The sequence below is a fragment of the Mobula hypostoma genome, chromosome 10 (assembly GCF_963921235.1).
Source record: "Mobula hypostoma chromosome 10, sMobHyp1.1, whole genome shotgun sequence".
NCBI lineage: Eukaryota > Metazoa > Chordata > Chondrichthyes > Myliobatiformes > Myliobatidae > Mobula > Mobula hypostoma.
Window position 1 is genome coordinate 97606245 of NC_086106.1, and position 20199 is coordinate 97626443.

Genomic DNA, 20199 nt, shown 5'->3' on the forward strand with positions numbered 1-20199 from the left:
CCCATAAGGGTGCCCATAGCTATACCTTTAGTTTGGAGGAAATGGGAGGAGCCAAAGGAGAAATTATTAAGAGTAGGGACTAATTCTGCTAGACGGAGCAGAGTGGTGGTAGAAGGGAACTGATTAGGTCTGGAATCCAAAAAGAAGCGGAGAGCTTTGAGACCTTCCTGCTGGGGGATGGAAGTATATAGGGACTGGACATCCATGGTAAAAATAAAGCGGTGGGCGCCAGGGAACTTAAAATCATCGAAAAGTTTAAGAGCGTGAGAAGTGTCACGAACATAGGTAGGAAGGGATAGAACAAGGGGTGATAAAACCGTGTCGAGGTATGCAGAAACGAGTTCAGTGGGGCAGGAGCAAGCTGAGACAATAGGTCTGTCAGGACAGGCAGGTTTGTGGATCTTGGGTAGGAGGTAGAAACGGGAAGTGCGAGGTGTGGAAACTATAAGGTTGGTAGCAGTGGATGGGAGACCCCCTGAGCAGATAAGGTCGGTGATGGTGTGGGAGACAATGGCCTGGTGCTCCTTAGTGGGGTCACGATCGAGGGGTAAATAAGAGGATGTATCCGTGAGTTGTTGCTGTGCCTTGGCAAGGTAGAGGTCAGTACGCCAGACTATAACAGCACCCCCCTTATTGGCGGGTTTAATAGTAAGGTTAGGATTAGTGTGGAGGGAGTGAAGAGCAGAGCGTTTGGAAAGAGTGAGGTTGGAATGGGAACAAGATGTGGTGAAGTCGAGACGGTTAATGTATGCGGTGAAGTCGAGACGGCTCATCTGCCATCTCCTTATTCCACATTATTATTTCTCTGGCCTTATTTTCTAGCAGTCCTTTATCCACTCTCATCTCTGTTTTATTTTTTATATACTTGAAAAAGCTTTTGCTATCCACCTTGTTATTGTTTGCTAGCTTGCTTTCATATTTCATCTTTTTTCTCCTAATGATTTTTTACTTGCTTTCTCTAGGTTTTTAAAAGCATTACAATCCTCTATCTTCCTGCTAAGTTTTGCTTTGTTGTATGCCCTCTCTTTTGCTTTTATATTAGCTTTTACTTCCCTTGTCAGTCTCAGTTGTACTCTTTTGCCATTTGAGTATTTCTTTGTTTTTGGAATGCATATGTCTGGCACCTTCCTCATTTTTCCCGGAACCTCAAGTCATTGCTGCTCTGCTGTCATCCCTGCCAATTCACTTTGGTTAATTTTTCTCTCATACTACTATAATTTCCTCAACTCCACTTAAATACTGCTATATCGGACTTTACTTTCTCCCTTTCAAATTTCAAGTTGAACTCATTCATATTGTGATCTCTGTTTCCTAAGAGTTCCTTTACCTTAAGCTCCCTAATCACCACTGGTTCATTATATAACACCCAATCGAGTATAGTTGATCTCCTAGTAGCTCAATAATAAACTCTAAAATGCCATCTCAAAGGCATTCAGTAAGTCCATTCTTGAGATCCATTACCAACCTGATCTTCCCAATCTATCTGCATGTTAAAATCTTCCATGACTATCATAACATTGCACTTTAGACACACCTTTTCTATTTCCCATTGTAGTCTGTAGTCCACATCACAGCTACTGTTTGGAGGCCTGTATAAAACTGCCCCAGGTTTCTTTTACACTTGCATTTCCTTAACTCAACCCATAAGGATTCAACCTCTTCTGTTCCTATGTCACATCCTTCTACTGATTTGATGCCATTCTTTCTATCTACTTACCTTCCTATCCCTCTGATACAATGTATAACCTTGGATATTTAGCTCCCCAACTACAACCATCCTTCAACCACGATTCAGTGATGGCCACAACATCATACCTGGCAATCTGTAGTAGTGCAACAAGATCATCCACCTTATTTCTTATACTCCATACATTGAGATATAACATTTGGAGTACTGTATTTGCTACCCTTTTCGATTCTACACCCCTATTGCACTGATACTCACCCTGCTGGCCTGCAAATTTGTCCTATCATCTGCCTGCCCTTTCTGATGGTCTGACTGCAGGCTAGTTTTGCTTTTTCACCATCCGTCCCATCCTGTCCCTTCACTTCAGTTGCCATTGCCCTGCCAAATTAGTATAAACCCTCCCCAACAGCTCAAACAAACCTGCCCGCGAGAATATTGGTTCCCCTCAGGTTCAGGTGCAACCTGTCCCTTTTGAACAGGTCACACCTCCCCCAGAAAAGATCCCAATGATCCAAGAACCTGAAGCCCTGCCCCCTGCACCAGCTTCTCAGCCAGGCATTTAGCTGCCAGTTCATCCAGTTTCTGTCCACACTGGTGTGTGGCACAGGTAGCAAGCCAGAAACTACTGACCTAGAGGTTCTGCTTCTGAACTTTCTGCCTAGCTCTCTAAATTCTCTCTTCAGGATCTCCTTGCTTTTCCTTCCTATGTCATTTGTACCAACATGTACCAAGACATCTGGCTGCTCTCCCTTCCCCTCCAAAATGCTGTGGACTCAATTCCAGGTGTCCTTGACCCTGGTATCTGGGTGGCAACATACCATCCAGGTGTCCCTTTCACGTCCACAGAATCTCCTGTCTGTTTCTCTAACGATTGATTCCCCTATATCTACTGCTCCCCCTTTTCTTTCTACACCATGGCCCCATGCTCAGTGCCATTTCCCTGGGAATGCCTTGTTTATAGTTTGTATCATTGTAACTCTTCATTCCCATCCTCCCAACCAGCCCTGATAAATTTTGATCTTTATGTATTTGCTGTGTAATGTATCCCTCTCTCAAACCACAATATTATTTACTTTCAAGATAATTTCTGTATACATGGAAAAAGGCTGAACAAGTCAAAGTCTTCAGGATTGCTGACATACCCACCATGTACGTACACTGACTGCCATGATCACTGCTCCTCCTGGAGAATTCAGTTCTCTAAGTACTTTACGTTAGATTGCTGCTCTGCTGTGCCTTAAGCAGTAACATTCCAACTCAAGGCCATAGTAGTGTTGATACCTCTTTAGTGCTGCTGGTTTCTCAGGCAAACAACTGAGGTAGAGCTACCAATACTATAAGGGAATCAATGCCCCATTGGCTAATACAGCTTATTAAAACTCATATCACATGATGTATTAAGTTCTTAATGGTGCATTAGCCTTCAAACAGTACATGTTATACCAGCTGTATAACAAAAAGACTGGGAGTACAAAATAAATGTGGGAAAAGGGGGCGTGATCAGGTTCACAGGTTCAGAGATCAAAATCCAAGAATTTAGGAAAAAATCTTACATCAGCAGCTCTATTGCTCCAGCAGAGTTTTATTTATCATTTAACATGGCATAGTATACACTCAGTACTGTCAATATTCCGGAACAATGTTTTCAGAAAATCATAGGGGATTTACCCTGCCCCCCAATTCTGCACCTGAGTTTGATTCATTAGATTAGATTAGATTATGAGGACATACAGTCCTCTTTTATTGTCATTTAGTAATGCATGCATTAAGAAGTGATACAATATTCCTCCGATGTGATATCACAGAAACACAGGACAGACCAAGACTGAAAAACTGACAAAACCACATAATTATAACATATTGTTTACAACAGTGCAAACAATACCATAACTTGATGAAGAACAGGCCATGGGCACAGTTAGAAAAATTTTAAAGTCTCTCGAAAGTCCTACATCTCACGCAGACGGGAGAAGGAAGAAAACGCTCCCTGCCATGCCCGACCACAGTCCGACTCTGAGTCATCCTAAAACTTCGAGCCTCCGACCAGCCCTCCGACACCGAGCACCATCTCTGCCAAATGCTTCGACCTCAGCCCTGGTCGGCAGCAGCAGGCAAAGCTGGGGATTTTGTGGCCTTCCCTCCGGAGATTCTCGATCGCACAGTAACAGCGGCAGCGAACCTGGCATTTCAGAAGTTTCTCCAGATGTTCCTCTGTGCTTCTCACGTCTGTCTCCATCAAATCAGAATTGTGCACGGCATCCTACTTACAAATACGATATCATTTTACCGGAGAGCTGCGCGCGCTGCGTCATGCCACCATCTTCTCCTCCCGCCATGTAAAGTTTCATCTATGAATCTCCAGCGAGGAAAAAAAATGAAAGGCAGTATGAGCCAAATTTCAAATGTTTCAAAGGTACATTTAATGTCAGCAAATTGTTTACAATATACATCCTGAAATTCTTTTTCTTCGCAAACATCCACAAAAACAGAGGAGTGCCCCAAAGAATGAATGACACTTCAGTGTTAGAACCCCAAAGTCCCACCCAGCTCCCCCCACTCACACATAAGCGGCAGCAAAGCAAGGACCCCTCCCCATCAGCAAAAAAAGTATCAGTGCCCTCCACCGAGCACTGAAGCGTGCAGCAAAGCATCAATAAAGACACAGACTTGCAGTACCCCAAGGACTACTCATTCACCCGGTAATTCCACATACCACAGGCTCTCTTTCTCCCTAATAAGGGAAAAAGAGGTATCCCTGTTTCACAGCAAGAGGGGAGACATAATAAACAATTTGCTGGTTAACGATATTAAAAGTCCGTTGCATTGCTCTTTCCGAGCTTTGTGCCCAAAGAACTCAGATCTTTAAGCGCACAGCCAGCAGCCAGCTTGTTGCTTTCAATCTTCCATGTACTCCCACGACACACCAGTTTTCTGAGGCGGCACCCACCTCGAGTCCTCCCGCCTCCAGAGCCACGAAATCCCAGAATCCTGAAGGAGCAGTCTTCTAGCCCACATCCTTGGCATATCAAATAGCGGCCAGTCATGAGACCCGAGAGTGGGTCCCATTCCCGCAGAGAACCGAAGTCAATGTGTAACTCCAGGTCAGGGTCTTCAAAAGAACCCTGAAAGGGAAAAATAGAGATATTAAAGATAGAAATAGAGCTGTTTCTGAAGATGCAAGCGAAGGAGTCACCGTTAGGCACCATTGTCCTCCTAAGCTCCCAGCTCAGGTTTACTGAAGATTTACACTCCAGACTGTCTGAGAATCTTTTTTCACCCTCTTAATCTTTATACAACCAAAAGAAATCAAATATGTGGGGAAAATGGTAAAGATGGGAGAAACAGAAGTGAGCCTTGAAAGTACTCCAGTAAGTCAGTAAGCTACTGTGCAGTGTTAACATTTCAGGTCAGTGACCTTCCATCAGAACTATTGAAGTTATGACATCGTCTGATGAAATCATTAAGGTAATAAGTTAACACTGTAACATTCTCGACAAAAACTGCCTGACCTTCTGAGTATTTCCGGCAGTTTCTATTTTTTATTTCAGTTTTCCTGCATCTGATTTTTTTTTCGATTTTTTTGCAAAGGCTTTTTTTGTTATTCTGTTAGAGTTGTGCCTTGTTCTTTTTTCCAGTCAAACCAATAATAAAAGGCTCGTTAACATTTGCAAATATGATGAAGGAAAATGCACAAAACTTCACCAGAGTGATTCCTGAGCTGAAACATGTGCCCTATGCGGACACATTAGGCTGAAGCCTATTGACTTTGCTTCTTGACTTTAGGAAAAATGAGAGGTGAACTGAATGAAGCATATAAAAAATTTTAATGGAGCTTTACAGGGAAGATGAAGGGGTAATGATTCTCAGCTGAGCAAGAGCTGCAACAACCAAGAGTTGTCAGAGAATGAAATTGACAGGGCTTTGCCCAAGGTGGCTTTTATGGAACTCACTCAAGGTTACTGCTTCAAGAGTCTCAGATTTCTGTAGCAAACAATAGCAGAACCTGCAGGCTTTTATGACAGCTAGTCACTTTCTGTTAGGACCTTGGCATGAAACCTTACTTTCATTGCTCTCTCCGCAACTGCTGCATGACCTGCTGTAAATTTTCCACTTTCATTGTTTTTATTTCATATATACAGGATATGCAGTGTTTTATTTTCCATCCTCTTAAATATACACAGCATCTTTAGACTTGTTCTCAATAACCTTTGGCGTAAAACTCTTAAGTTCTGCTGATTTTTGAAAAGTGATGTTAACTAGCAGCACTTGTACTCCCTGTGAATTATACGTGAATGTTGAATTCTTTATTGAGTCACATTCTTCAGTGTTTTTACAATAAGCATATGGTTCTGCTTTTTATTTCTTCCTTCTGAAAATGTACCATCTCACACTTAAGCATATTAACTTGTATCTGCCATCTGTCTGCCCATTGTACTGATAACATATTCCTGAAGACTTTTCTGCCTAGATTAAATGGTATGAGCTCTAAGGAACCTAAGGGGAGAAATTAGTGTGATTTTTAAATTTAAGGTAGGCATAGATAGGGTAGACATTCAGACAGTTTCCCCAGTGTAGAAATGCCAAACAGCAGAGAACATGTTTTTGAGGTTTTTTCTAGGGGGGGGCAGAGATTAAAGGTGACACGGAGGCAAGTTTTTTATGCAGAGCGGTAGATACCTGATATAGGTTTCCAGGAGTAGTAGTGGAGGCAGGCCGTTTGACAGAACTTAAGAAGCTTTTAGAAAGATAAATGAATATGAAGGGAATGGAGCGATATTGATGACAAACAGAAGATGCGTATTTAATATAAATTTACATCCTGATCAGTAAAACATCATGGGCTGAATGGCCTGTGCTGTACTGTTCTATGTTCCAAATATATATTAAATACAAATTGTTTAAATTACAGTTAATTTACAAGGTGGGATGCACTTTACTTCAACAATACTAAAACTGTTTTAAATATTCTGTGCATTACATCTACCTTCGTGACGGTGCATACAACATGCTGAACTCTTTGTGACTGTGATCATATCAAAACAGAATTCATACTGTAAGCAAAGGTGAACCTCACTCTTGTATTGAAAGAGGAGTCAGAACTGATAATGGCAACATAATCATTGCCAACATCAATGCCCAGGTTCACAAATGAAAAATAGCGTCTAATATTGAAATATGCCCACAAGACTGTAACCTGGTAAACCAGCAATACTCTTGAGTTAGGGGACAATGGGCAAAAAAAAAATGAAAGATATGTTTATTAGCTACTCTGACTTGATGAACTAGAGCTTCAAAGCACTAACTCCTGTGAGCCCAACAAAGCAAAAGTTGCTGCATTTCAGTATGAATGCATGTTAAGAAAAATGCCTCATTTGCTTTACAACATCTGCTTAAATTCATATCAGAAGACCTCAGAGAAATAGTAGGAATCAAAAACTTCAGGAGAAGTCTTGTGAATAAATACTTATTTTTGTTTTCATTATCAGGGGAAGGAAATTTCAGCTATACTTTTATGGCAGATTTTTGGAGCTAAACTATTCATCACCTGTTAATGTAAGGTAGCAGTAGTGTTCATTTTCAAGAGGCACTAAATGAAGGATTTTTCAACATTTCCTCCCACTCACTGTCCTCTATCTCTTAAAAGAAATAATGCAGTGTATGCTATGCAAAATCACCTCAATGTTCCCTTCCAGCTTGCATGCCAAGCTAACATTAGAAATATGTCACAATTCCTTCATTATGCTTTTCAAAGATCAGTAACTCCTTCCCTATTAGAGTTGCTGGAGAAGATCATCAGATAGGTTGCCACAGTTCTTAAGGGCAACTAATGTACTCAATCCCAAAAAATGCCATAACTCATGAATGAATAAAAATACATTTTTGCGGTTCTTTCTGTATGCCTTTTCCTGGCATGAAGGCTTCTTAACAGAGTGAGCACCATTTCTTTCTTTTACATTTAGCAATGTGGCAGGCTCTAATATGAAAGGTGTTCTCCATGACTGACTTGTCACCCTATCTCCAGTAGGGCTCCATTGGATAGACTTTTGGCCTCATTATGATCGTACATTTTAAATTCTATCCGCACTGCACTTTTTGGTAGCTTTTACACTTAATTCTGCATCATTACTGTTTTACTTTATTCTAGCACAATGCACTAATGATTTAATCTGCATAAATGGTATGCAAGAAAAGCTTTCCACTGTATCTTTTCATTACAATAACACACCAATACCAATACCAATTGGAGTTTGATATTGCAAAAGGGGGCTAGAGTACTATTTTGCCAGTAAATGCTTCTGTAGTCACGATGCAGGCTTCAGTCAGTTCCACAGGAAGTATCTGATGATGGGAAAATTAGACTTAGATTTTTAAGGTTAGGGAAGTATTGCCGGGTAAATGTTTCTAACACTCTTCCATGAAACGCATCTGATGGTATGTCATCTGTTAATATTAAAACTGAGATTGATAGAATTATGTGATGGGGTCTAAGAAAGGTATATTGAATGAAATCACAAGCAATTTGATACCATTTCAATATAGGCTTGTGAGGTTGAATGGTCTTTCCTGTTCCTGTACAGAAGGGGCTAAGCAAAACCTCAAACTTAAATGTTCTTCTTTCAGGGTCGGCAAAAAAGCTCCTCTTATACATAAATCATTATTAAAAGCAAGGCTCAACACTGCTTTGCAAGTGAAGACTACTAGTCAAAATTAAATCGCTCTTGTTATTCATCAAGGCAAAAGGAGCAGAACAGAATGCAAAGCTAGGCCTATTGGCAGGCATGTACATTTAAAGCTAATTCATGTTAGAAGCTGTTGATGTATACAGGTTAAACAACCTGGCAATCACCTTTATCTGTAAATAAAACAAATAAGTTTACAATGTTATTCAAGTTAATGCACAACAAGTTTTGTAGCCATGCTGAGTGCTGAGCAGACCCACTGTTTATTATCGCTCTTTGCCCATCTAAGTCCAAGTCCTTCATATTTTCTACTACAGAATACTGCAAATTTAAAACTTGTCAGACATTGATAGGAGTAATAAAGAGGAGAAGTGCGTAGGAGCATGACCATTGTTTGATCTAATGACAGCATTTCATTTCCCATCCATATGTGATGGTTCATCAGGCATACCCATTAGGAGACCTCATTGTCTTTGATGACTGAGTGAATCAGACCAAGTTTTATTTTACATTTTTATTTTTGGGTTTATGTTTTATGATTTTCTCTAATATCTTGTTCTACCAATTTGCTTATTTTCTGGCTGCTTTGTAAGACTTGTGTCGTAATTATGCTATGAAAGGAATGTGCTATGTGCAGAGAACAAGTACCTATATTTTTAACTGGGTAATATTCCTCATATGCACTGAATGTAATAGACTTGTAATCTCCTTTGTACTGAATGATTTTGCTGCATTTAATTCACAAAGAAAGCCTTTCACATTTAATTATTTGTGTGGCTACATAGCTTAAGTGACATATAATCCTCAGAATTCAGGCCATGGAATATGAAATTGACATTATGCTATGCAGCAATAATTGGAAGTGAGCTAGGAGGAATCTTGTTTTGTTTTAGTGTCAAATCACTGGTGCCAGCCTCCTACTTGGATGATCTTATAAGGAATATTGCAATAATTTTGAGGTGGATAATTACTCCTACTAAAATCAAGCTTTATATGCACAAGCTTGTCACCACTCTTTATCTTTCATTTTCCCCTTTCCTTGGTGTATATTAAAAATTATTTATTCCGAGTTTGAGTCATCAGTGGCAAAATGACAATTAGCCTTGTTCATGGTGATGATTCAATGCAACTAAATAGCATTGTAGAATCTTCTCTGGCAGTTAGTGGTCAGTGTATTGAAATCATGTGCTAAAATTAATTATTTCAATCCTTAGTGACAGGAAAAGTTTAACTGGTCTCAAAAATTGTTTTTATTTACTCACCTTTCCATCATTAGAGTTGAGAAGATGTTTGCTTGCTAATTATTCCAGGTAATAATGGATGACAAGTAGAGTAACATCAGTGGCTACTTTAAAGTACCTCCTGTGATTTATAAAGTGGCCACTGAGTGTACTCATGGTCTCCTGCTGCTGTACTCTAACCACTTCAAGATTCGACATGTTGTGCAGTCAGAGGTGCTCTTCTGCATATCACTGTTCTAACATGTGGTTACTTGAGGTACTGCTGCTTTCCTGTCAGCTTGGACCCCTCTGATCCCTCTCATTAACAAGACATTGTTTTGCTCATAGAACTGCTGTTTACTGGATCTTTTTTTCCTCTGTAAAGTCTAGAGACTATTGTGTATGAAAATCTCAAGAGATCAGCAGTTTCTGGGAGATGTAAACCACCCTGTCTGGTATCAACAATCATTCCATGGTCAAAGTCACTTAGTTCACATTTCTTCCTCATTTTGATATTTGGTTTGAGCAACATCTGAACCTCTTGACTAAGTCTGCATGCTTTTGTGCATTGAGCCACATGATTAGCTGATTAGATATCTGCATCAAAGAGCAAATGTACAGGCATACATAGTCAAGTGACCACTGAGTATATATTGAACTGCTTTTTATTTGTAGATTATGTTGTGCATTTTGTTCCATCATATTAAAGCACAAAGGGAAGCCATTTAGTACCTCTTGCAATCTCATTAATTTCTACATTGTATAATTTGGTACTGCATGTTTTGTATAAAAACTTCCAGTGGGTAGTCAAAAGTTGGTTCTGTATTATTTAAATCAAAACTACTTTTCCTGATAAATGTCAATGGTTTCCAGTAGTACAGTAGGCTGTTTATTCTAAAACATGTTGTTTCTAAATTTCTTTCCTCAAGGATTTGATACGACGGGATATCCTTTACTACAAATGCAGAATTGATATGGACAAGTATGAAATGAGTGACATTGTCGATGGAAGAGATGATGAATTTAATGTTAATGCCAAGAATGCCTTCAAACTAAAGAACAAGGAGACAGAGGAAGTGCACTTATTCTGTGTAAAGAAGCCAGAAGAAAAACAAAGATGGTTACGAGCACTTCATGAAGAGAGGAGGATGGTTCAAGAAGATGAAAAGATAGGCAAGATAATTTGTTATTTCTCCTCCCCTTCTGAAAGAAATTTGCCTGATAATGCCATGTTTGTGGTAGTAATACCTGAGGCGCTTCATATTATTAAAGTTGTGCAGAGCTGTTGATAACATGGATTTTGTATCAGTGAGGTAAATGAAGGAACTGGGGTAATAAGGACTGGATTAACTTTTGAAATCGCTGTCAGTACAAAAACTTTGAGCTCTAGAGGTAACTATAAGTAATTTTAGATTGACAGAAAACAGCAGGAGAATGGTGGCAAACAACAGGAATTCTGCAGATGCTGGAAATTCAAGCAACACACATCAAAGTTGCTGGTGAACGCAGCAGGCCAGGCAGCATCTGTAGGAAGAGGTGCAATCGACGTTTCAGGCTGAGACCCTTCGTCAGGACTACCTTCACCAGCAACTTTGATGTGTGTTGCTAGGAGAATGGTGGTCAAGCAATGGCTCAAACGTCCAAATTGATGTCTTTTCTTTTTGAGATTGTTTAGATGCAGGACAGCTTGTATGAAGTATGTATATTCTCCCTATGACTGTGAGGCTTACTTCATGCTGTTCCAATGTCAACCCAGATCCCAAATACACGTGGACTGGGAGGTAAATTGGCCATGTAGATTGGCCCTGATATAGAGGTAAGTAGAAGAATCTGGTAGAGTTCATGGGAATGTGGGAAGAGTAAAATGGAATTAGTGTAAATGACAAATATTTAGTCAGAGCAGACTTGTTAGGTAGAAAGTCCAGCTTCTTTGAAGTTTGACCCATGGTTATGGTATAGTATTTCATAGGAAAGGATGTTATTTTCCATTACAATTAACAATAGCGGTCATTTTGAGATGAATATAGTGTTCCTAAATAACTGAATTAGGGAATAAGTGTTAGATTGTTTTCAATTCTGGCCAACTAACATTAGGAAGACTTTAAAGCTCTGAAAGAGGACACAAAAAAAGATAAACTAGAATGATTCCATGATTCTATGGTGAGGGACTTCTACAGTAAGTTTGGACAGGACAAGGATGGGTTGTTCACCTAGAAAGCAGATAATTGAGATGAGATTTGATAGACGTACAAAATCATGGCTGGATTAAGGGATGGTAAATAGAATCTGTTCCTATTAGCAGATAGATTCAAGAACCAGAATAGGAGACTTAAAATTTTGATTTATTAAAAATCTCGTCTTAAAGTCTATATGTTCAAGCTTTTCAGTCTGCAATACATCATCCCTAGAATCGCCAAGGTCCTTTTCCATAGTGAATACTGAAGCAAAGTATTCATTAAGTGCCTCCACTATCTCCTCCGGTTCCATACACACTTTTCCACTGTCACACTTGATTGGTCCTATTCTCTCACATCTTATCCTCTTGCTCTTCGCATACTTGTAGAATGCCTTGGGATTTTCCTTAATCCTGCCGGCTAAGGCATTCTCATGGCCTCTTCTGGTTCTCCTAATTTCATTCTTAAGCTCCTTCCTGCTGGCCTTGTAGTTTTCCAGATCTCTATCATTACCTAGTTTTTTGAACCTTTTGTCAGATATGATTTAAAATATTTTATTATATAGTAAGCTGTTATGCTGGCGAGGTAGTAATGGGGGTACAAAGAAATGGCAGATGAACTTAATGGGTACTTTGCGTCTATCTTCACTGTGGAAGACACCAGCAGTGTGCCAGAGGTCCATGTGTGTCAGGGAGCAGAAGTGAGTGCCATTGCTATTACAAAGGAAAAACTAACAGGCAAATGGAAAGGTCTTTAGGTGTATAAGTCACCAAGACCAGATGGACTACGTTCCAGAGTCCTGAGAGAGGTTGCTGAAGAGATAACGGATACATTGGTCATGATCTTTCAAGAATCACTTGATTTAGCATGGTCCTAGAGCACTGGAAAATTACAAAAGTCACTCCACTTTTTAAGAAGGTAGGAAGGCAAAAGAAAGGAAATTATAGTTCAGTTAGCCTAACCCCAGTGGTTAGGAAAGTGTTGGAGTCAATTATTAAGGATGCGGTTTCAAGGTCAAAGTCAGCATAATTTCTGTAAAGGGAAATCTTGCCTAACAAATTGGTTATAGTTCTTCAAGGAAATAACAAGCAGGGTGGACAAAGGAGAGGCAGTGAATGTCACTTACTTAGATTTTCAGAAGGCATTTGATAAGGTGCCACACACAAGGCTGCTTAATAAGATAAAATCCTAAAGCATTACAGGAAAGATATTGCAATGGTAGCAGAATGGGTGACAGGCGGGAGGCAGCAAGTAGCAATAAAGTGGGCCTTTTCTGGTTGGCTGCCAGTGAATAAAGGTGTTCCTCAGGGGTCAGTATTGGGACCGCTGTTTGTCAGTGATTTAGATAATGGAATTGATGGCTTTGTGGCAACGTTTGCAGATGATATGAAGATAGGTGGAGGGGTAGGTAATGCTGAGGAAGCAATGCTATTGCAGCAGGACTTAGACAAATTGGAAGAATGGGCAAAAAATGGCAGATGGAATACAGTGTTGGGTAATGCATGATAATGCATTTTGGTAAAAGGAACATTCGTGCGGACTATTATATAAATGGGGGGAAGGCTCAAACTTCGGAGGTGTAGAGGGATTTAGGAGTCCTCGTGCAAGACTCCCAGAAGGTTAATTTACTGGTTGAGTCTGTGGTAAAGAAGACAAATGCAATGTTGCCATTTATTTCAAGGGGAATAGAATATCAAAACAAGGAGATAATGCTGCGTCTTTCTAAGACACTAGTTAGGCCGTATTTGGAGTATTGACAACAGTTTTGGGCCCCATATCTCAGAAAGGATGTGTTGTCATTGGAGGCAGTCCAGAGGAGGTTCACAAGGATTATTCCAGGAATGAAGGGGTTAGCATATGAGGAGCGTTTGGCAGCTTTGGGCCTGTACTCACTGGAACTTAGAAGAATGCAGGGGGATCTCATTGAAACCTACTGAATGTTGAAAGGACTAGTTAGGGTGGACGTGTGAGGTTGTTTCCGGGGCTAGAGGAAACAGCCTCAAAACTGAAGGGCGACGCTTTAGAACAGAGGTAAGGAAGATTTTTTTTTAGCCAGAGAGTCATAAATCTGTGGAATGCTCTGCCACAGACTGCAGCGGAGGCCAAGTCCATGTGTATATTTAAGGTGGAAGTTCAATATACTTGACAGGGCATCAAGGAACATGGCGAGAAGGCAGGAATATAGAGTTGAGTGAGATCCGGGATCAGCCAGGATAGAATGGTTGAGCAGAATTGATGGGTTGAATGGCCTAATTCTGCTCCTACGTCTTATGGTCTTATGATCTGAAATTCATTGTCTCTAAGAGCGGTAAAAACAGATAGTTTGGAACTATTAAAAGGAAACTGCATGGCCTCTGGAAAAGAGGAGGAATAATTTCGCTGAGAAAAGGCATAGTCTCAATGTACCTAATAGCCTACTACTGATCTGGTATTGGGAAATTAACCAGGTCAGGTGTCAGATCTCTCAGTGGGAGAGCATTTTGGAGATAGTAATCATAATTCTATTTCCTTTACCATAGCATTGGAGAGGGATAGAAACAGACAAGTTAGGAAAGCTTTTAATTGAGGTAAGGGGAAATATGAAGCTATCAGGCAGGAACTTTGAAGTATAAATTGGGAACAGATGTTCTCAGGGAAATGTACAGCAGAAATGTGGCAAATGTTCAGGGGATATTTGCATGACATTCTGATAGGTACGTTCCGATGAGACAGCAAGGATGGTAGGGTACAGGAACCATGGTGTACAAAGGCTGTTGAAAATCTAGTCAAGAAGAAAAGAAAAGCTTATGAAAGGGTCAAAAAAACTAGGTAATGATAGAGATCTAGAAAATTATAAGGTTAGCAGGAAGGAGCTTAAGAATGAAATTCGGAGAGCCAGAAGGGGCCATGAGAAGGCCTTGGAGAGCAGGATTAAGGAAAACCCTAAGGCATTCTCCAAGCATGTGAAGAGCAAGAGGATAAGACGTGAGAGAATAGGACCAATCAAGTGTGACAGTGGAAAAGTGTGTGTGGAACCACAGGAGATAGCAGAGGTACGTAATGAATACATTGCTTCAGTATTCACTATGGGTAAGGACCTTGGCGATTGTGGGGATGACTTACAGCAGATTGAAAAGCTTGAGCATGCAGACATTAAGAAAGAGGATGTGCGGGAGCTTTTGAAATGCATCCTGTTGGATAAGTCACCAGGACAGTACGAGATATATCCCAGGCTACTGTGGGAAGCAAGGAAGGAGATTTCTGAGCCTCTGGCAAAGATCTTTGCATCATGAATGGGGACAGGAGAGGGTCTGGAGATTGGAAGGTTGCAGATGTTGTTCCTTTATTCAAGAAAGGGGAGTAGAGATAGCCCAGGAAATTATAGACCAGCGAGTCTTACTTCAGTGGTTGGTAAATTGATGGAGAAGAACCTGAGAGGCAGGATTTATGAATATTTGGAGAGGCATAATATGATTAGGAATAGTCAGTATGGCTTTGTCAAAGGCAGGTCATGCCTTACGAGCCTGATTGAATTTTTTGAGGATGTGGCCAAACACATTGATGAAGGTAGAGCAGTAGATGTGTATATAGATTTCAGCAAGGCATTTGATAAGGTACCCCATGCAAGGTTTATTGAGAAAGTAAGGAGACATGGGGTCCAAGGGGACCTTGCTTTGTTGATCCAGAATTGGCTTGCCCACAGAAGGCAAAAGTGGTTGTAGACGGGTCATATTCTGCATGGAGGTCAGTGACCAATGGTGTGCCTCAGGGAACTGTCTGGGACCCCTACTCTTTATGATTTTTATAAATGACCTGGATGAGGAAGTGAAGGGATGGGTTAGTAAATTTGATGATGACACAAAGGTTGGGGGTGTTGTGGATAGTGTGGAGAGTTGTCAGAGGTTACAGCAGGACATCAGTAGGAGGCAAAACTGGGCTGAGTAGTGACAGATGGAGTTCAACCCAGATAAGTGTGAAGTAGTTCATTATGGTAAGTCAAATATGATGGCAGAATATAGTATTAATGGTGAGATTCTTGGCAGTGTGGAGGATCAGAGGGATCTTGGGGTCCAAGTCCATAGAACACTCAAAGCTGCTGTGCAAGTTGACTGTGTGTTTAAGAAGGTATTCTGTGCATTGGCCTTCATCACCTGTGGGACTGAATTTAAGAGCTGAGAGGTAATGTTACGGCTTTATAGGACCCTGGTCAGACCCCACTTGGAGTACTGTGCTCAGTTCTGGTCACTTCACTACAGGAAGGATGTGGAAACCATAGAAAGGGTGCAGAGGATATGTACAAGGATGTTGGTTGGATTGGGGAGCATGCCCAATGAGAACTTAACCTTTTCTCCTTGGAGCGACTGAGGATGAGAGGTGACATGATAGAGGTGTATAAGATGATGAGAGCATTGATCGTGTGGATAGTCAGAGGCTTTTTTCCAGGGCTGAAATGGCTAACACGAGAGGACACAGTTTTAAGGTGCTTAGCAGTAGATACAGAGGAGATGTCAGGGGCAAGTTTTTTACGCAGAGAGTGGTGAGTGCGTGGAATAGGCTGCCGGAGATAGTGATGAAGGGGGATATGATAAGGTGTTTTAAGAGACTCCTGGATAGGTACATGGAGCTTAGAAAAATAGAGGGCTATGGGTAACCCCAAGTAATTTATAAAATATGTACATATTTGGCACAGCATTGTGGGTCGAAGGGCCTGTATTGTGCTGTAGGTTTTCTATGTTTCTATGTTTTCTTTCCCTTATCAATTCTTTGATTTCTCATTTCTCTGAATGATTAATGAATCAGAATTGCACATAGAGAATTTAAAGCAAGATATTGCAATTATATGGTTGGCATTAATGGAATAATGACTTCCCATTCTAATATACTGCTAGTTTCTCAGATCTGTTGAAATTTATGGTGATGTGATGTTGAGAATGAGTGTTGCTCAGAAGTTGAAAGTATGTTATGCAAAGAATATTTAACTGTGGGTTCATAGTAGCATTGCAATTGCAGATAAACTGATTTAATATGAATACTTGAGCGTGGCATGCATGTTTTCAAATGCTGTAATATTGAGTTTGTTATTTATTATTGGTTGACATCATTAGTCTATAGTTGGTCAGTACTTTTGTCTGATATAATAATTGCACTTTGGGCCACTATTGCTTACCGGAAGTTTTTATGGAGAATGAAGTCAAGTTGAGGGAGCAGGTGATATTCCTAACATTTGTGGCTCCGGAGAGAAGCAGACAATTAAATATTTTAGTGACTCTTTCCTCAGTCTTTCTGACTACATATTTGTACTTTACTTCCAAAAACATTCCAGCTGGAGTGGAGCTAATTGGTAAGAAAAATGAAAAACAGTTCACCCTATGTTGCCTTCATTTCAGAACCAAGATCAAACCAACCCTAGTCACTGGGCTTAAACATGCAGACAACATTACAAGTTAGAAAGTCAAGGTATGTTTCTGGACTGATAAAGTTACACCAATGCCAAAAAATCCTGAAATCCATTGATAGGACAAACAAACCAATTCAGCATCTTTTCCAAGCCAATATCCCATTACTGAGTCCTTAATTGTTCTCAGTTCATCCAATTGGCAGGCCACAAATTTGGTAAGTCCAACAACAGACTTCCAAAACAAACACACTGCTCTGAGCTCTCTGACAGCAAGTTAGAGCATAGGTGGAAGAAACAATTCAAGGATGTTCTCGAAGCTTCCTTGAAAAAGTACAGCATACCCACTGTCCTGAGGAACTCCCTAACCCATAAACAATCTAAAAAGAGGAGGAATATTTGGGAGAACATTGAGAACTCAAGTCCATGTGGCAAGCGTGTACAGTTGCCAAGCATAAATAGCAGAGGTACAACAACCCCCAGACTAAAGTATCTACTGCCCCATCCCTGGCAAAGTCTTTTGTTCCCACATTCATAGGTGGGGGGTTGGAAGGGGTGAAGAGGGAGGGGAGAGGGAGAGAAAAAAATCTTATGGATTATGTTAAGTAAATTAGGCCCAGGCGTAATACTTTCACCAGAACTAATACTAGTTATTTCTGGGACTATTCTACCATGAAACAACTTACGTGTTGTCTGAGAAAAATTGAAATTATATTAAATACAAATATCATTGCTACCAGAATTTTCATCTAATTTACTTTTTACGTGGTATCTTCATTTTACACTGCTGTGTATATGTACTTTGCATCGCTGTTTTGAATATGTTTGTCCTTAGATGGATGAAAGTTCATGAGAGAATTTGTGTGGTTTCCTGACCTACTGGCGTGTTTTTGGTGTACCCGATATACAGGAATGTAGTGAAGTACTTTAGGATTTTTAACTCAAATTTGTCAGTTTTGATTTAATTATTCATGAATAGTAGATTACTCTGAAATTAATATTTTTTACTATTGAAGAATGAAATTAGATTTTAGTTACAGACGGATGAAATTTAATGTGGGTAAACCCTTTACTTAATTTGTACAGTATGTGTTAACAAGCTCATTTCTTTAAAGTTTTTCCCTATAAATCTAAACAGTGGACATTGTACAAATAATACAAGGGCATGAGGTCTGTCCCATTTGCATATTCACAGCAACTCTTGTCCTTGATCAGAGCTCTTGCTGGGAGCTTTACATGGGGATAGAAAGAGGAGTGGGAGGACATTATGGCATCACACAGCACACATTTAATGGGGTGAGATTCTTAACCAATAAATACTCAATCTGAGCTTGTAAATCTTGGATGATAAATAGATCACCAGCAGACATGAACATCTGCTTCAGGGATATGATTGTGAATCTCTAGCTGTAGAAGGGTGAAAAGGAAACATCGCTGTTTGCCACTAAAAATCCCAAGTGCAGTGGAGAAAGTTACAGTATTTCCCATGAGATATGTTGTTCGGGTCAAGCTAGGTAGAAATTCTCTGTAGAAGTTGAGATCTCTCTTAACAGAATCCTTCTCTACCTATTGAGTGCAGTGCATACAAAATACTGAATTCTTCATAGCCTAATTGTACCTACCCACACCACAGCAAGCTAATCAAACCTGATGTAGGAGCCTTGTATCTATTTTCTGTTTGAATTGCATTTTGTGCTATGTTTATTATGGTAATCTGTCACATGGGTTAGGTGTGGTAGAAGCAAATGAGTACAGTTAGGGATTCCTGCTTAGTTAGTTAGTTGTTAGTTAGAGGCAGACGGGGAATGATTTTTTTTGTTGACTGGTAACTGGATCACTGATTGAAACACTATTCAGTCACTAATTACACTATTATACCATTGAGTTTCATTAATATCACTATTAGACTGCTAATTAGACCGTTATATTGCTAATTTAGTTTTGTTTATTTTATATTGCTACAAGATTGTTCATCTCTGCTGGTTTCATAACAAAGGATCGGATGTTCCTTTTTTGATTTGGAAATTCGGTACTTGGAAGTGCATCATGCAGTGTTGATTACCCTGGCATAGCCTGTCAGCAGTTTTGGTTTGCTTTCAAGTAACTGCTACATTTGTCAATAAAAAAAGGTTCTACCAAACAAACACCAGTTTATGCCAAAGGATTGTCTTGGACCTCTTGACGAAACTGGAGCAGTTTGCAGCAATTAAACAACCTTTTTGTTGATTCATGCTGTGTATTTGTGGTTTGATCACAGTTTTAAATGGTCAGTGCTGCTTGTCCATTGGGAACCATTGCTCGATCATGTGAATTTTGCCTCAGGGTTTGTCGCTTTGTTTTATTGAAGTGCTGAACTACTCCAATTGCTTACATTTGAATTGAAGACTGCTTGTTCAGTCTGGTTTAAGCACTATGGATGTGTGAAGTTTGTTTGTTGGCTATGTTTGTTGAATTTAATATCGCCAGTGCTGTGAGAAAACGAAGAGTTAATTGTGAGGCACGCAACTAGGGAAAGTAATATGAGTGTTTTGAAGCTTGGAACTGGGACTAATGACCCTGGAGTCAGGGCTCGCAAAAAAAAAGCAATTAAAGCTAAAGCTAAGGCTAATGAAATCAAAAGTCTTTGAAAGAAGTATGAAACAAATGTGAACAAGATTAAAGGTTTAATACCATCAATTAATGAAAAATAAAGAAAATGCCTTACAAGTGCAATTTCATCTTGAGGACTTGACTAATCTCTGTGAAGCTGTTGCTAAGCAACAGCACATACTAATCTCATTATGTCCCAATCTTGAGCAGGGAAAACAGAACCAGAGCTTTTCAAGCATTGAGTGCTATTGCAGTGCATTTACAAAGGATACAAAGCAATGGCTGAACCAACTAAGTTTTATTGAAAATCATTATGCTACAACAAGTGAATAAGTGTCTCACCTTCTGTCAGACAATGTTTCTCCAATTCCAAGGTATATTTTGACTATGCATAGAGCAGGTGACCCTCAGAATGACGTAAAACCAAACAACAGTGTGTCTAATGTTATCGCTCAAAGTTCTGCTGCAGGAAGAA

General features: G+C 40.0%; 1 protein-coding gene across 7 annotated transcripts in view; it reads left to right on the forward strand.

The window, feature by feature from the left end:
* The window catches only part of LOC134353064 (rho guanine nucleotide exchange factor 9), a 314061-nt gene that overhangs the window by 243644 nt on the left and 50218 nt on the right, over positions 1-20199 (forward strand). For all 7 annotated transcript variants that reach the window (XM_063060922.1, XM_063060925.1, XM_063060924.1 and 4 more), the window contains one exon: positions 10517-10760. In XM_063060922.1, coding sequence (XP_062916992.1) covers positions 10517-10760 — 244 coding nt within the window. The remainder of the gene's footprint in view (positions 1-10516; positions 10761-20199) is intronic.